Source organism: Nothoprocta perdicaria, unplaced genomic scaffold (assembly GCF_003342845.1).
Source record: "Nothoprocta perdicaria isolate Ctin4 unplaced genomic scaffold, notPer1 scaffold_199, whole genome shotgun sequence".
NCBI classification, from domain to species: domain Eukaryota; kingdom Metazoa; phylum Chordata; class Aves; order Tinamiformes; family Tinamidae; genus Nothoprocta; species Nothoprocta perdicaria.
The window spans coordinates 83138-96144 of record NW_020455193.1 but is presented as its reverse complement, the minus strand read 5'-3'; the positions used below and the strand labels follow the sequence as shown (position 1 = coordinate 96144).

General features: G+C 32.9%; 1 protein-coding gene across 1 annotated transcript in view; it reads right to left on the bottom strand.

Annotated features, from left to right (window-relative positions):
- Nucleotides 1–8213: 8213 nt before the first annotated feature.
- The window catches only part of LOC112945752 (CUB and sushi domain-containing protein 3-like), an 84507-nt gene continuing 79713 nt past the window's right edge, over nt 8214–13007 (bottom strand). The window contains exons 6-7 of the mRNA XM_026037416.1: nt 8930–9244; nt 8214–8269 (exon numbers count right to left, since the gene is read on the bottom strand). Of these exons, the coding sequence (XP_025893201.1) occupies nt 8214–8269; nt 8930–9244 (371 nt within the window). The remainder of the gene's footprint in view (nt 8270–8929; nt 9245–13007) is intronic.

The following is a 13007-nucleotide window of genomic DNA, read 5'->3' as shown; positions in this document are numbered from 1 at the left end:
TATTATTCCTCTCCTGACAGGTATTTCAGATAAGCTTCAGACATGTAAATATGGCCAGACTAATAAGATTTAGCATTTCAGAAGAGCCAAGAGTCACAGAATAGGCCAGTCTAAACCACAGGCATGACCTGAGAGAGAAGACAGCAAAAGGGACAAGGCAAACTACACAGCATTGTCAGTACTCTGGACAGAATAAATAAGTAAGTAAATAAATAAATAAATAAACAAATAAAAACAGTCAAATAATAGTTTGGAAGTCCTTTTACATATTTACCAGACCCACTGTATGTATATTCTTGAACACTGAACTTATCATATAACCCTATGCTAAAAACTATTTTTTCAAGTTTATGAAAAAAATTGCTCTATTTATTTTTATTAAACTGTGTGAGAATCAGGAATTGCAAGCCATTTACTATTTCCTCATACAGGCTAAATGAAATGTGAAATGAGAACCAGAATTTAGAAAATTGTGGAATAAATTAACTTTCCACTTAAGAATTCTTTAACTTTCCACTTAAGTATAAATGATTTAAATTCCAAATGTCAAAATGGCAATTTAAATTTAAAAAATGACTTGAATATGAAGTTAAAAAGACAGAAAGAATTCTGTATATTTGTTTTGATACCAAACAAAGTGTTATTGTTTGACTCTCTGTTCTTTCTTTATTTTCATTTCACAGTAAACACCTACAATTAGTTTAAGTCTATCCTGAAATAACTTCTTCCTTAATTTTTGTATTTAAAAGCAGAAGATATATTTACTTTTTTCAATTATCTTATTTAATATTTATTATGCATTATGAACATACTTTCCTAGCTTCCAGCACCAAAAGTACTAGGCACAGCTTTAAATCTATGCTTTTAATCTATGTTTCTCAATGAAGTTCAGCTCCCTCAAAATCTTAATTTTCAGAATTTTGAATGTACTCATTTTGAAATAAAGTAAAAAAAAATCTTTTCTTCTTATTTACTGGACATCATTGGGGCCACTGAAGGAATCAGTATGAGCATCTTTAACTGAAAAACCAATCATCTTATTTCCCAGTCTATTCTTCTAGATACATACTTCTAAGTTTTGTGTCTAATTTATTACTTCCATTGTAGATACATTTTAAAATATTTCTGAAAGGGTCAACACAKTAAAAGGTACTCAGTTCTTTTGAAAGTTTCTAAGGCTATATAACTGAAGACAGATTTGGAAATAATAGCTTAATAGTAATATCCCATATACTTGTCATTTATATTTTTCATTCAGCAAATTCTCCTGTCATAAGCATAGCATGATTCTCAGAGAACTGGCCAATATTACTGTTACTATCCTCTGTTCTACATCTGACAGGTTTAAGTTCTCCCTTAGTTGTATTGTTGAGGTTATGTAGGGTCAATATGGAGAATGAGAGGTAATTTTTACAAATTAGAAGGAATTTTAACTCAACAAAATATAATTTCAAAAGAGTTCAGTTATTCCTTAGTGATGTAAACTGAGAATAATGACAAACTTGGGTGAAAAACAAATAAATTTTGTTCAAATTAGTACAAATATTGAACAATTCTTAACTGCTGACTTACTGCTATGAAGATGCTTAAGTTTGGAACTAGTGCTCTGAAATTTCTCATTGACAAATACATTGTCAAACTTTTACATAGCAACAAATACGTAAAGCAAATACATATCAACATCTTTTGAAATTGCTTCTGCTTAGTTCAAATAAAATCAAACCAAGCAATCAATCTGATCACCCACAGAAGTGCATATCTTTTCAAACAAAAAATAATTTCTGCAATGTGTTTACAGTGAACAGAAGAATGTAGTTTTGCTTTTGTATGCTGCTGTTTCAGGTACAAATGTAGTACACAGTTTCAAAGAGGCTAGCATAGCCTAAAAAGTACTAGGTAGCAATAAAGAGTGTAGAAATCTGAATTCTCCTTCAGCTTATCAGGTGAAGCCTGATTCTCCAGAGGTTTCCTATTAGCCTTTGGCAAAGTTTAACTCCTTTTGCAAAGCAGAAAGATATAATGCACATTAAAGTCCACTTTAAATTACTTTACTGCATTTGCTAGTACAACATGAAATAAATACTTGTTTCTGGATCCAGTACAACATGAAATAAATACTTGGTTTTGCATCCTAAGGTGTTCGCAAAGAGATACGATATTGTGCACAATGGGTAAAATATAATGATTGAAATAGTGAAAATAACTTTTTGACTCCTTACAAAAGGTAGAGATATCCATAAGAAGCTGTGGCTCACTATGTTATACAGAATGGAAAAATAAGACTTTTCATTTTCTTTCAGGCATCTYGGTTCAGCTGAGAAGAGACTCTATTTTAATGCTAACTCCTCSCCATAGCTGACAAAAAGATATTCAGAATGGAAGAAAATGCAAATGAGAATGAATGTAAATCCATTCCATAGAATAAAATGCTCCAATAGCTCTAAGCACAAAATTATGTACTTCAATAAAACCAGCCATAGGGATATGATCCCAACATATGTATTTTATATTTTATATTTTATATTTTATAAAATAAAATCAAAATATATTAGATTTTAATATAATTTAATATGATGTATTTCCATTTCAATTGTGCAAATATTCAGTTCATTTTTTCCGTCTATAGATAAAAACTTATGACAATATTCAGAGAACGGCCTGTGTATGGTATCAATTATGTACAATTTAATATGCATTTGAAAATTTCTCATTGGGTTTTTATCTTGATGAAAAATACACTAATGTGTTGCTAAAACAAACAAAAAAAAATATTAACGTGCAACAGCATGGGAAATCCAAGAGTTATTTGCCAACAAAGTTATATGAACATTCCTACTTTACTACCTTTTCCACTCAAAATTATAAAAATATTTTATTTCCTTAGGTAAGTACTAACTAATACAAAGAATTTTGTATAATAAAGTAATGCAATAATGCTATGAAATATGTAAACCAGGGTAAAATAATATTGATAGAATAAAAACAAGTCTTGAATTGATTGAGATGATGAGAGAATACATTAAGTATATATTGAATTATAAAGCCTTTAAAATGCTTAAGATTATAGTTTTCATAGTATTCTGCATTACTCTGTATTCTACTCTAGAATATATGCTACACTCTATGTATGTCAAATCTTTATAATTTGAAAAAGATTTACTTAGAAATAAAGCAAATGTTTAAACTGCATATTTTATAAGTAATATGTATTACATTAATGATTAATTGTTTTCCATATTTTAACTGCTATGTATTAGTATTGTATTTATTTTACACTGACATTCAAGATAAAACTTGAATTATTAAGAGAAAATAATGACACAGCATRTGAATGGGCAAATATCAATTATGGAAGTAAACATGAATAACAAAACAGAGAACATTAAAGAACTGCAGAAATTGTAATCAATAGAATAAATATAAGGAAGAGTTGCATCATAAAGCTGACAGGAATGTTTAAAGAACAATATTTCAGTTGAAATGTTACAACAGTTCATTTCTTCAAATCAGTAGGCTATATAAAAACAATTCACATATAAACATAATTGTAAGAAAAATCTATCAGCATGTKCATTTATTTCCAAAATTATGCTGTTATAAGTAATGAATATGTAATCTAAAGGAAAAATCTATGGTCAACATAAAACATTATATTGACATTTTAGAATTTTGATTGAAAGCACAAAAGGAAATTCAAGAAGGCTGGTCAGCTTTTTACCTAAATAGCTGATTCTAGGGCTCAGAGTGTGTGTGCATTATTGTTCAATTAACATGTAAGACAACATTTTGAAAATTTTGAGGAAATTGTTATTTGGCGAGAAAGAAAATAGTACACTACCTCAAATTATTTGCAGATAAAATTATCACATTAAATATCTCTTTATCTAGGAATTATGTATTAAAAAAAATATGCTAAAAGCTTTGTAAAGTAGCCACTCTTGTCACTTAACATAGACTCCCWCGGAACCTATTCTTACTTCAGGAATTCCCCAGGAAGTGCATAGGATCCATAAGTAGAAAAGATTCAATAAATATTTCACTTAAATGATGATGATCACATTACAGCTAGGGCCTCTCAAATCTCTGGTTTTGCTTCCTATTTGTCTTGCCTCCTCTAGTAGTCTTTAAAAAACAACATGCTGAAACTCCAATTTCTTCTATAAGAACAGAAAACAGTGTAGCATTTTATCTTATCAAATACTGTATGACTTTATGAGAAACTAAAATGTATCAGTCAAGAAAAAATATGTATATTAAGGCATATAAATATATGGTAAATATATGTTATAAATACATATATGTTAAGGTATTAATATATGTTTGATCCTTTTCTTTAATTATTTGCTTTTCAGGAAAATGTATTTTATTCAACTTCTTGAGGTCTCCAGCCTGTTACCCATAGTTTTCAGGTCTTCTGTTTTATCCAACTTTCTTACCAAACCACTTTCATCTTCTTATTCTTTCCCCTTTTTTCTAAGGGCGAAATTCTTCTGTCTTCCTCTTTTTTTCACTTATCTATCACTCACCTTATGTCATATTTTTTGATATTTCACTTAATATGAAATTTCAGTAGAGATTGAAATTTCAGAAATTTCAGAGAGTAAAAAAGATTTAGAGAAAGAAAAAAAGGTTGCTACTGGATGTTTCCTATAAAGCAAATATTACTGTGCTTCACAGGAGGGTTTATAAAGGTAGAAACAAGAAGGAAAAGAATCAAACATTTATCTACATTTTAATCCTCAAGCGGAACGCATATCCATAGCATTATGTCTGCAACATTACAAATGTTTGGGGATATTTCTGCTTTCAGATGAAAAAGTTCTAAGTAGTGAAATTTTGTGGCTATTTTGTAGCTACAGTTTGTGGCCATTTCCTCTAGTCCTATCGCTGGCCACCACTGAAAAGAGGCCAGACCCATCCTCCTCACTGCCTCCCTTGAGGTATTTGTATACACTCATCAGATCCTCTCTCAGCCTTCTCTTCTTCAGGCTGAACAGGCCCAGCTCTCTCAGGCTTTCCTCATAGGGCAGATGTTCCAGGCCCCTGATCATCTTCGTAGCCCTGTGCTGGACTCTCTCCACATCCCTCTTGTACTGGGGAGCCCAGAACTGCACACAGTACTCCAGATGTGGCCTCACTAGGGCTGTGTAGAGGGGGACGATCACCTTTCTCAACCTGCTGGAGACGCTCTTCTTAATGWACCCCAGGATCCCACTGGTCTTCTTGGCCACCAGGGCACACTCCTGCCTCATGGTCATCTTGTCATCCACCATGACACTCAGGTCCCTCTCTGCAGAGTTGTTATGGTATATGGAATATTGTAATTACATCTTAAGAATCATTCAATCTTATCCTGTCAGTGACTGTCTTGATGTCTAGAAAAAGTCACCTTTTTACACTCTGCATATTCTTTGCAAATGATAATTTTGTCAAAACAAAAAGCATAGTATTTTAATTTAATTGAATTTAATTTAGTATTTAGTATTTAATTCAATTCAATTAGTATTTAATTTAATTGAATACCAGAAATTGAGCAAGAGTGGAGTTTCTCCATTGTTTATCAAGCTTAATAAAAAGATTTAGCTAAACTTGATGGTTCTTAGTTGGAAAAAAAAATGGAGAAAGGATTGCTGTTGTAAATCTTTCATACTGAGTTTCTCTTATGTGATAGGAGTTAATTTCAATTTATCTCTGGGGGTAGCAGGCAGGCTCATTAAAATGAAAAACAAAACCCTGGTGACCTAACCAGAAATATTTCATTTTCAAGACACTTCTTACTTCTTCAGTAGAATTAAGAAATCTTTGAAAATTATTTACTCACTTTTTTTTGGTAAAATTAATTACATTCACTTTGTAGTTTCTTTAAAATCCTCAGAAGTATAATATTGTTTCAGCAAAAATGAGAATCAGATTTAATTATATTTTGCACTCAAAGATCAAGGAGTTTTCTCAATGATACAAGTGAATATAAACCTTCACTAAACTGATATTACCACCTTTCACATTTATTTTATTCCATCTCTGCTTCTAACGAACATTAAGTTAGAAATCCTACTACCATGGCCTATTTCCACTAAAATCATAAAAAAAAAAAAAAAAAAAAAAAAAAAAAATCCCATTATTCTCGGTGGTAACTAGGACACATGTGTATTTAAAACGAACATACATTTTTAGAAAGTATTGATATGCTAGGAAAGCTTCCCCAGCACTGCTCCTAAAAATTTCTCATCATCTTTGTATAGATATTGAAATAGATATTCTACATCCTTTAGGAAGAAAAGATGCAGATGATATTGACTTCTAACACAACTTGAAACCTCTAATAGCACTGTTAAACATGGAATTCTGAGTGTATGAGACACTGACAGTAGAAAAGACCAAAAATGACAAGTCATTTTCTATTAAAGTTATTATAGTCAGTCCCATTGTAATTATTAGAAACTATGCTGTAGTATCCACAGTAATGATGAGTATTTGGAACCGCTCAAAATAAATGCCTGAAAGTGTCTCCTACTCTTCCTCATCTTTGGAGCAGAGGAAAAGATGCACTTTCCTGAGCTTGAAACTTTGGTCTCATCACATCAAAGTGTCCAAAGCATGTTACATTTTTCTTCTAAGCTGCAACTTCTATCAAGCTGCAACTTGAAAGGAATTAACCTCTCCATTTAATCCTTCCTCTATCATTTAATCTTCCTCCATTTAATCTTCCTCTATTCCAATAATAAGCAAAATATCTTCTAATTTCTTCTCTAAAATATCTATTATATACTATTATTATTCCCTAAAATATCTTTTACATCTGTTGTTTATTCAAGTTCTCTACAGACTTGCATTTTCCCTGAAACATTTATCTTTTCATTCCGTCTTGCATTTTTTTTTAAATTGAATTATCAGAACAWTTTAAAGCCATTATAATTCTTTTATTCATCTGATTCAGTCCAACCTCTTTTTGATGCAGGAAGGTAATCACGTACATTTTCCACATAAGATCTCACAAAGATCTTATTCTAATTTCCACCTAGTTTCCACCTAGTTTAGCTTAATTTATATTACAATATTAAAATATTAATAATGAGATTGTTAATRTTTACTGACTCTGCAAGCTCATACTCACAGAAAAACCATGCTAAAGCCAACTGGACTTTATTCTGTAGTTATCATTTTGCATCAGCAAGAACATATCGTGAGACATAGCACTGTTCTGATCTCACTAACAACTTTCTCAGAAAAATCTACAGACATTAGACATTTACCAGTTAAAGGATATGCATATGTGATTTAATATAGTTTAGTCAATATATTTACTATATTTAGTATGTTAAATTTTATCATTTTAAGAGTGAAATATTTGCACAGATTTGGAAGCATAATTCTTAACGTATGATTAATATTACAAAAAAAAAAAAAAAAAAAAAAAAAAGACAGTAGAAAAACAGTGGAGGGTGCATTATAGTCCAATGATTACAAACGGGAGATAGAAGAAACTGCAATATCACTGTATATTGCTATATTACTTCACTGTCATATACCTACATTAGAATAAATTCTTAGAGAGAACTTACATTTAACAGAGAGATTTTAACAGTCTCATATACTCCCTCATAATTGACAATAAGCATGTTTTCTGTTTTGCCTTGACCAAAGTTCTTCAAAAGAAAATCCTTTGACACCTAACAATGACACCATATTCTATTAATTCACACCAATTCGTATCCAACAACCTATTCCAGATCTAGATTCACAGGAATATATCTGGAACATAAGTATCTATTTAATAATTTCTCTTGCATATGCAAACCAACTACAGTCTTCATTTTCAAATTGTGAGAGGCTACAGCTCTGCTAGTTTCAATAGGTGCAATCTCCTCATTTAAGTAAATGAAACTAGACTAATTTATGCTAGGTATCTAGGAGCTTCCGGTAGGAAGATATTTTCCAAACTAAAGAAGTCTTTGCAAAGGATTAGCCATATAGGCTAATCAGATATGCAAACTGCTTGTTCTACTAAAGATGAACATTTTCAACATACCTGTAGGGTTTTTTTTTTTTTTTTACACAATAGATTAACATGCAACAATGAGGTAGCACACAATAACAAATACTATTTGATGTTATTCACCTACATTAATCTACTCCTTATATGAATTTCAATTTTTTTTGGGAGTAAAACCATATGACATGCAATCTATTTGTGAATGTCTCTTCAAGTTATATTAAGATATTCCAACATTACAGTCTCTTAGCTGAAATTTCAGGCATTGTCGGTTACCTTTAAACACACAAAAAATCATTCTTTATATTCTAAATATTGCTCATCATTAGTATTTTCACATATGACCTAAATTCTCTATATGCAGAAATACGTGCAATCTTTAATTTTAATACTAAAATAATTTCTACTGAGTTCCCTACTGTTGTAATTTTTGCTTCTTTTACTAATTTTATATTTTAAAAAGCCAAATGGTTGCTGAAGATTTAAGCAGAAGGTAGATCAGTGCATCTGAATCACTGGTTAGTTTAGAAGAAAACTGTTAGTTATAAAGTACATTTTTTTATGTTATGGTTGATTATATTTAAATTTATGTGAAGCACTGGGGAATATTTTTACTCCCAGTTCTCTAAACTTTATCAGATTTCATGAACACTAGGCTTGATTATGAAATAAAATCATATAAGCTACAGAAAAAAAAATCTTTGATTTTTCCCATCTCCTTTTTATAATTTAATTAAAACTACTCTGACAGCATTATTCTTAATTTCCTTTTCCACCTATCTACTACCTTAAAACTCGTGTTTAATCAGATTTAATCCCTTTCCCATTTGATTCAATTACCCTTCCTAAACGTGTACCTAACTTTTCAGTTTTAGTTTACACAAAATATTTTTTTTTCCATAACTACATGGGCACAAGTAAAATAATATCCAATACCTCTATGAGTAACAACTGCAAGTTCTTTAGTTCTTTCTATCTGCTCAGCATTTCTTGGTCYTCTTCTGGTGCTTTGTAAGTTTGCTTGATGGAGGGAGACTGCTTCCTCGGAAGTGGCCGATTCCAGAACTGATTTCCTTAGATTCATAGCTTGCACTTGTTGCTCTTCAGTAGGTTGTCTACAGATGGTCACTGAGGTGACACTGGATACAGTAACATCAGCAGATGTGCTATCAACTGTAATGGCACCAGTAGTGGCCGCAATACGCTCCTCTAACTCACCAGTGGAGGCAGGTTTGATCAAAGTGGAAGAACCTGTGGGACACACAGTAGCACTGGATGCTAACTTTTTCTTTTGAATTGTCTTTTCCTGATCATCCTATGATATTAATTTTTCCTCTGTTTAACATAGTAAAGACAACTGACATGAAAAGAGGAAAGACAATATTGCTTTATTTAAAAATTCAAACTGGAACAATTAATGCTAGTGAACATTTTGTAACTTCAGTTATATTACACATTCAGTTCTGCAAGAACTACAGTACAGTATTACCTATTACCTTGTTTACCAATCAGATTGACAGCACATAGTTGCCATCCCTACCAACTGCATGCTGAAAACAGCAATCCTAGAGCAAAACAGGTAAATGGGCCCCCAAGAACAGAACAAGGATAAACACCCCAGTCAGGAGTGATAGAGCAACAGCATTACACAGTGACTTACAGAATGGGCAAAGCTTCAGTATTCCAACAGTTAATAACACCATCAGATAAATTCATACACTGCACTCTTTCCAGCAAAGCTTGACAGAGCCCTGAATGCTCACAGAAGTATTTAGACTTGCTAGAAAGGCATAGATAGACGGACTTTAAAAAGTGCACACTTTAACAAAATATGACCTAGGCATAGTTTTTTTCTATTATATATTGGAGAGAGGCTTCAATAAATGTGCCACACTTGCATTTCCCTAAAAAAGAAAGACCATTTTATCCCTCCTGCAAAACAAATCCCAACAAACAGAAACAAAACCAAAAAACACCTCACAAGTGTTTAATGAACTAAAAATGTGTCTATGTTTTGCTTGAGAAAACATTTCTAAGTTACACTTCTAACTCATGTAATAACTAAATTATATAAGTCACAAAGGACTTTTATATTTTATTAGCCTTTTTGCTATCACTGGCCATCCCGCAGATCTGTCTGCAGATATGTGGAGGTCATATCTCCCATCTGTAAGAATATCTAGTTCTGTGTCACCTCCATTTTCACTGGAATTGATAAATGACTGGGCAATTCATAATAAAATGAGTAATAAAAAAATAAATTTACCATACATAAAGTCAATGTAGCACAAGTATGCTACCTTGCAGCAGTATCTTTAAATATAGCTATTTCATTCCATAATAATTGAGGGCCTCTTCAAGCCATACTTCTGCTTTTGTTCAGTATAGGTCTTCTCACAGATTTTTGAGGTTATTTTTAAGCAAAAAGGGATGACAGGATGGATTTTTTTTTTTCATACTTAGAAGAATCTATACACTAAGAAAATGGAAATTAGACTTACAGTGTAATTTGGCTGTTTAAAGCCCTTTCATGTATGAGGTATATCAACTCTCTTCACAAAATTATCAAATGCACTATATAAGGAAATGGAACAGAACCTAAATGTTAAAAATATATAGTCTGGATAACAGACTGTTTATCTGTCGCAGAAATTTTAGGGATTTTTTTCTTTTTCCTTTTTTCATTGTGATACTATTGAATACTGTTACAATTAAAATTTATATGTGACAAAATTACAGTAAGGCTGCTATATATATAGTACATATTACTCTTGCTACCATATACTGGTTTTTATATCTGTTCTGCAGCACAGCATTTCTAAATCATGCAGTGGTGGTTCACACTGCACGGCTGAGTGACTTTATAAGCACTAGATAATATCTTGGGTTTATCTGTTGAAGACAGAACCATTGACATTCTGGTACAGAAGAAAAACTCCTAAACTAAAAACTACTCACTGGCCCATGATGACAGCAATGTAAGAAGCTAAAATAGAATTGACATACGTTTTATTCTTTATTTCAGAAAAAGAAATAAAATCACAAAATCACAACTCCAAATAATATAAAAAGACTTATCTTATTTKTAACTCGGGACACAATGAACTGTGACAGACTGATATCAAAACTAAAGCATAAAAGCAGGACGAAAACATATTTTAGAATATGATAATGTTGACTAAAATAAATAGGGAAGCAAAATTTACTGCATGTTACACAACCATTACTTTAAAAGTAAAATCTATGGGGATGCATCTTTGTCATGCAAGCAAATATATAAAAGCAGGAATCACCAGCTCCCAGTATCAAGCTCAAAGCAAAATTATATTCAGGAGCTGAGTCATGTAATATATCAGGTTCTAATACTTTAAAAATATACAGTGCTTTAAAGAAAAAAAAAATGAAAACAAGAGAAAGTTCATCTGAAAAGCAGAAAGCCAGAAAAAAGCAATACAAATACCACTCGCTTAAAGCTTCACAGATTATACACTGAAAATTCCTGTACCACTTTGCTACAGAGATAACCTTCAAGCAAAACACCTAAATTGTGAGGCTGCCACGTCAATGTATGCTACAAGAAAAAGGATTTATGGAGAAAATCAGCAAAGTTCTGATGTGACTTTCATATATTTTAAGACAAAATAAATGTACTACATGATTGATTCTGTAATTTTATGTTACTAATGACAATATATACACTGATAGTTCCTTAAATTTCATTATAACTTATATAATCATTGTGGAGAGAATATATAATTATATATTATATATATTATATAATCATTGTGGAGAACTAGTGTTCCTCCTGAGAGGAACACTAGGGCCTAACATAAGTTTTGGCATTGCAGAAGCTTGCTTGGGGTGAGACACTGTTGCCACTTCCAGGATGGCTGGTACGCACAGACTCCGCTCCTTCATGGTTGCCTAGGCAACACAATCTGCCATCCTCGCAGCTGCAAAGGGGAGTAACGGAGGATGGAGCAGAGTGAAGACCCCGCGGCCAAACACTGTTKCAYTCCYTGTGCTGGGCCACTGGTAAGTCACACAGCAGCTGTCCAATGGGAGATATACAATAAAAAGTCCGGTGCTGAGCCAGAAAAGGGTCAAATCACTCCTTTTGGATGAAATTTGCTGGAACTTTGCTCATTATATGCTCATTATAATGCCAACACACACCTSCATCCCAGAAGTTACCCAYCTCTGAGGTACGACCACCCCTCACTGAGCATGCGCTCTAGATTTTTGATTGACTGTACCTTTAAATGAMAGCGAGAAACTTTTTCACCAATCAAGAACAATATTAAGTATGACTCTAGTCACTCAAGCTCCACCTGAATGTAAAAAGAAGTATAAAAGGTGAACTAAGGATGAAGAACTGGGGGGAAGACTCTATCATAACTCTTGGATCAGTCGATGGCCTGATCYCCCTTGCCTCCCCTCGGGTTGAGACGCGGCCTGAGAAGACTAAGAACTTGGAGGAAAGAATYCATCATAACTTTTGGATCAGTCAATGCGCTGATTCTCTTTCCTCCCTTCGGACTGGAGCATCGCCTGAGAAGACTAAGAACTAAGAAGGAAGACACCATCATAACTCTTGGATCAGTCGACAGGCTGATCTCCCTTCCCTCCCCTCGGGCTGAGGGGAGGCTGAGCCGCCTGAGGAGACTCGAGACTGAGAGCCCTCTCCCATCCTCTGGGGTGAGTGATGATTGCACATTTGTACATCAGAGCTAGCTAAAAAAAACCCATGCTGTAGCAGAGAATTTCCTGTACTGACATCCGAAACCTGCTTTYTAAATGTTGTATTTGAATAAATCATACTGTTTGTGAACTTGACTACTTGTTTGAGGGGAGGCAGTCAGACCTACAGTTGACAGACTGTTYGTGAATCTGATACTGCCAGAATTGAGCTTATAGTTGCTTACGCTATTTGGGAACTCAATTTGCTCCTAGAAAGCTGATCGGACCCATGGTCCACAGACTGTGTAAAGTCACCATATGTTAGTGGGGGGGA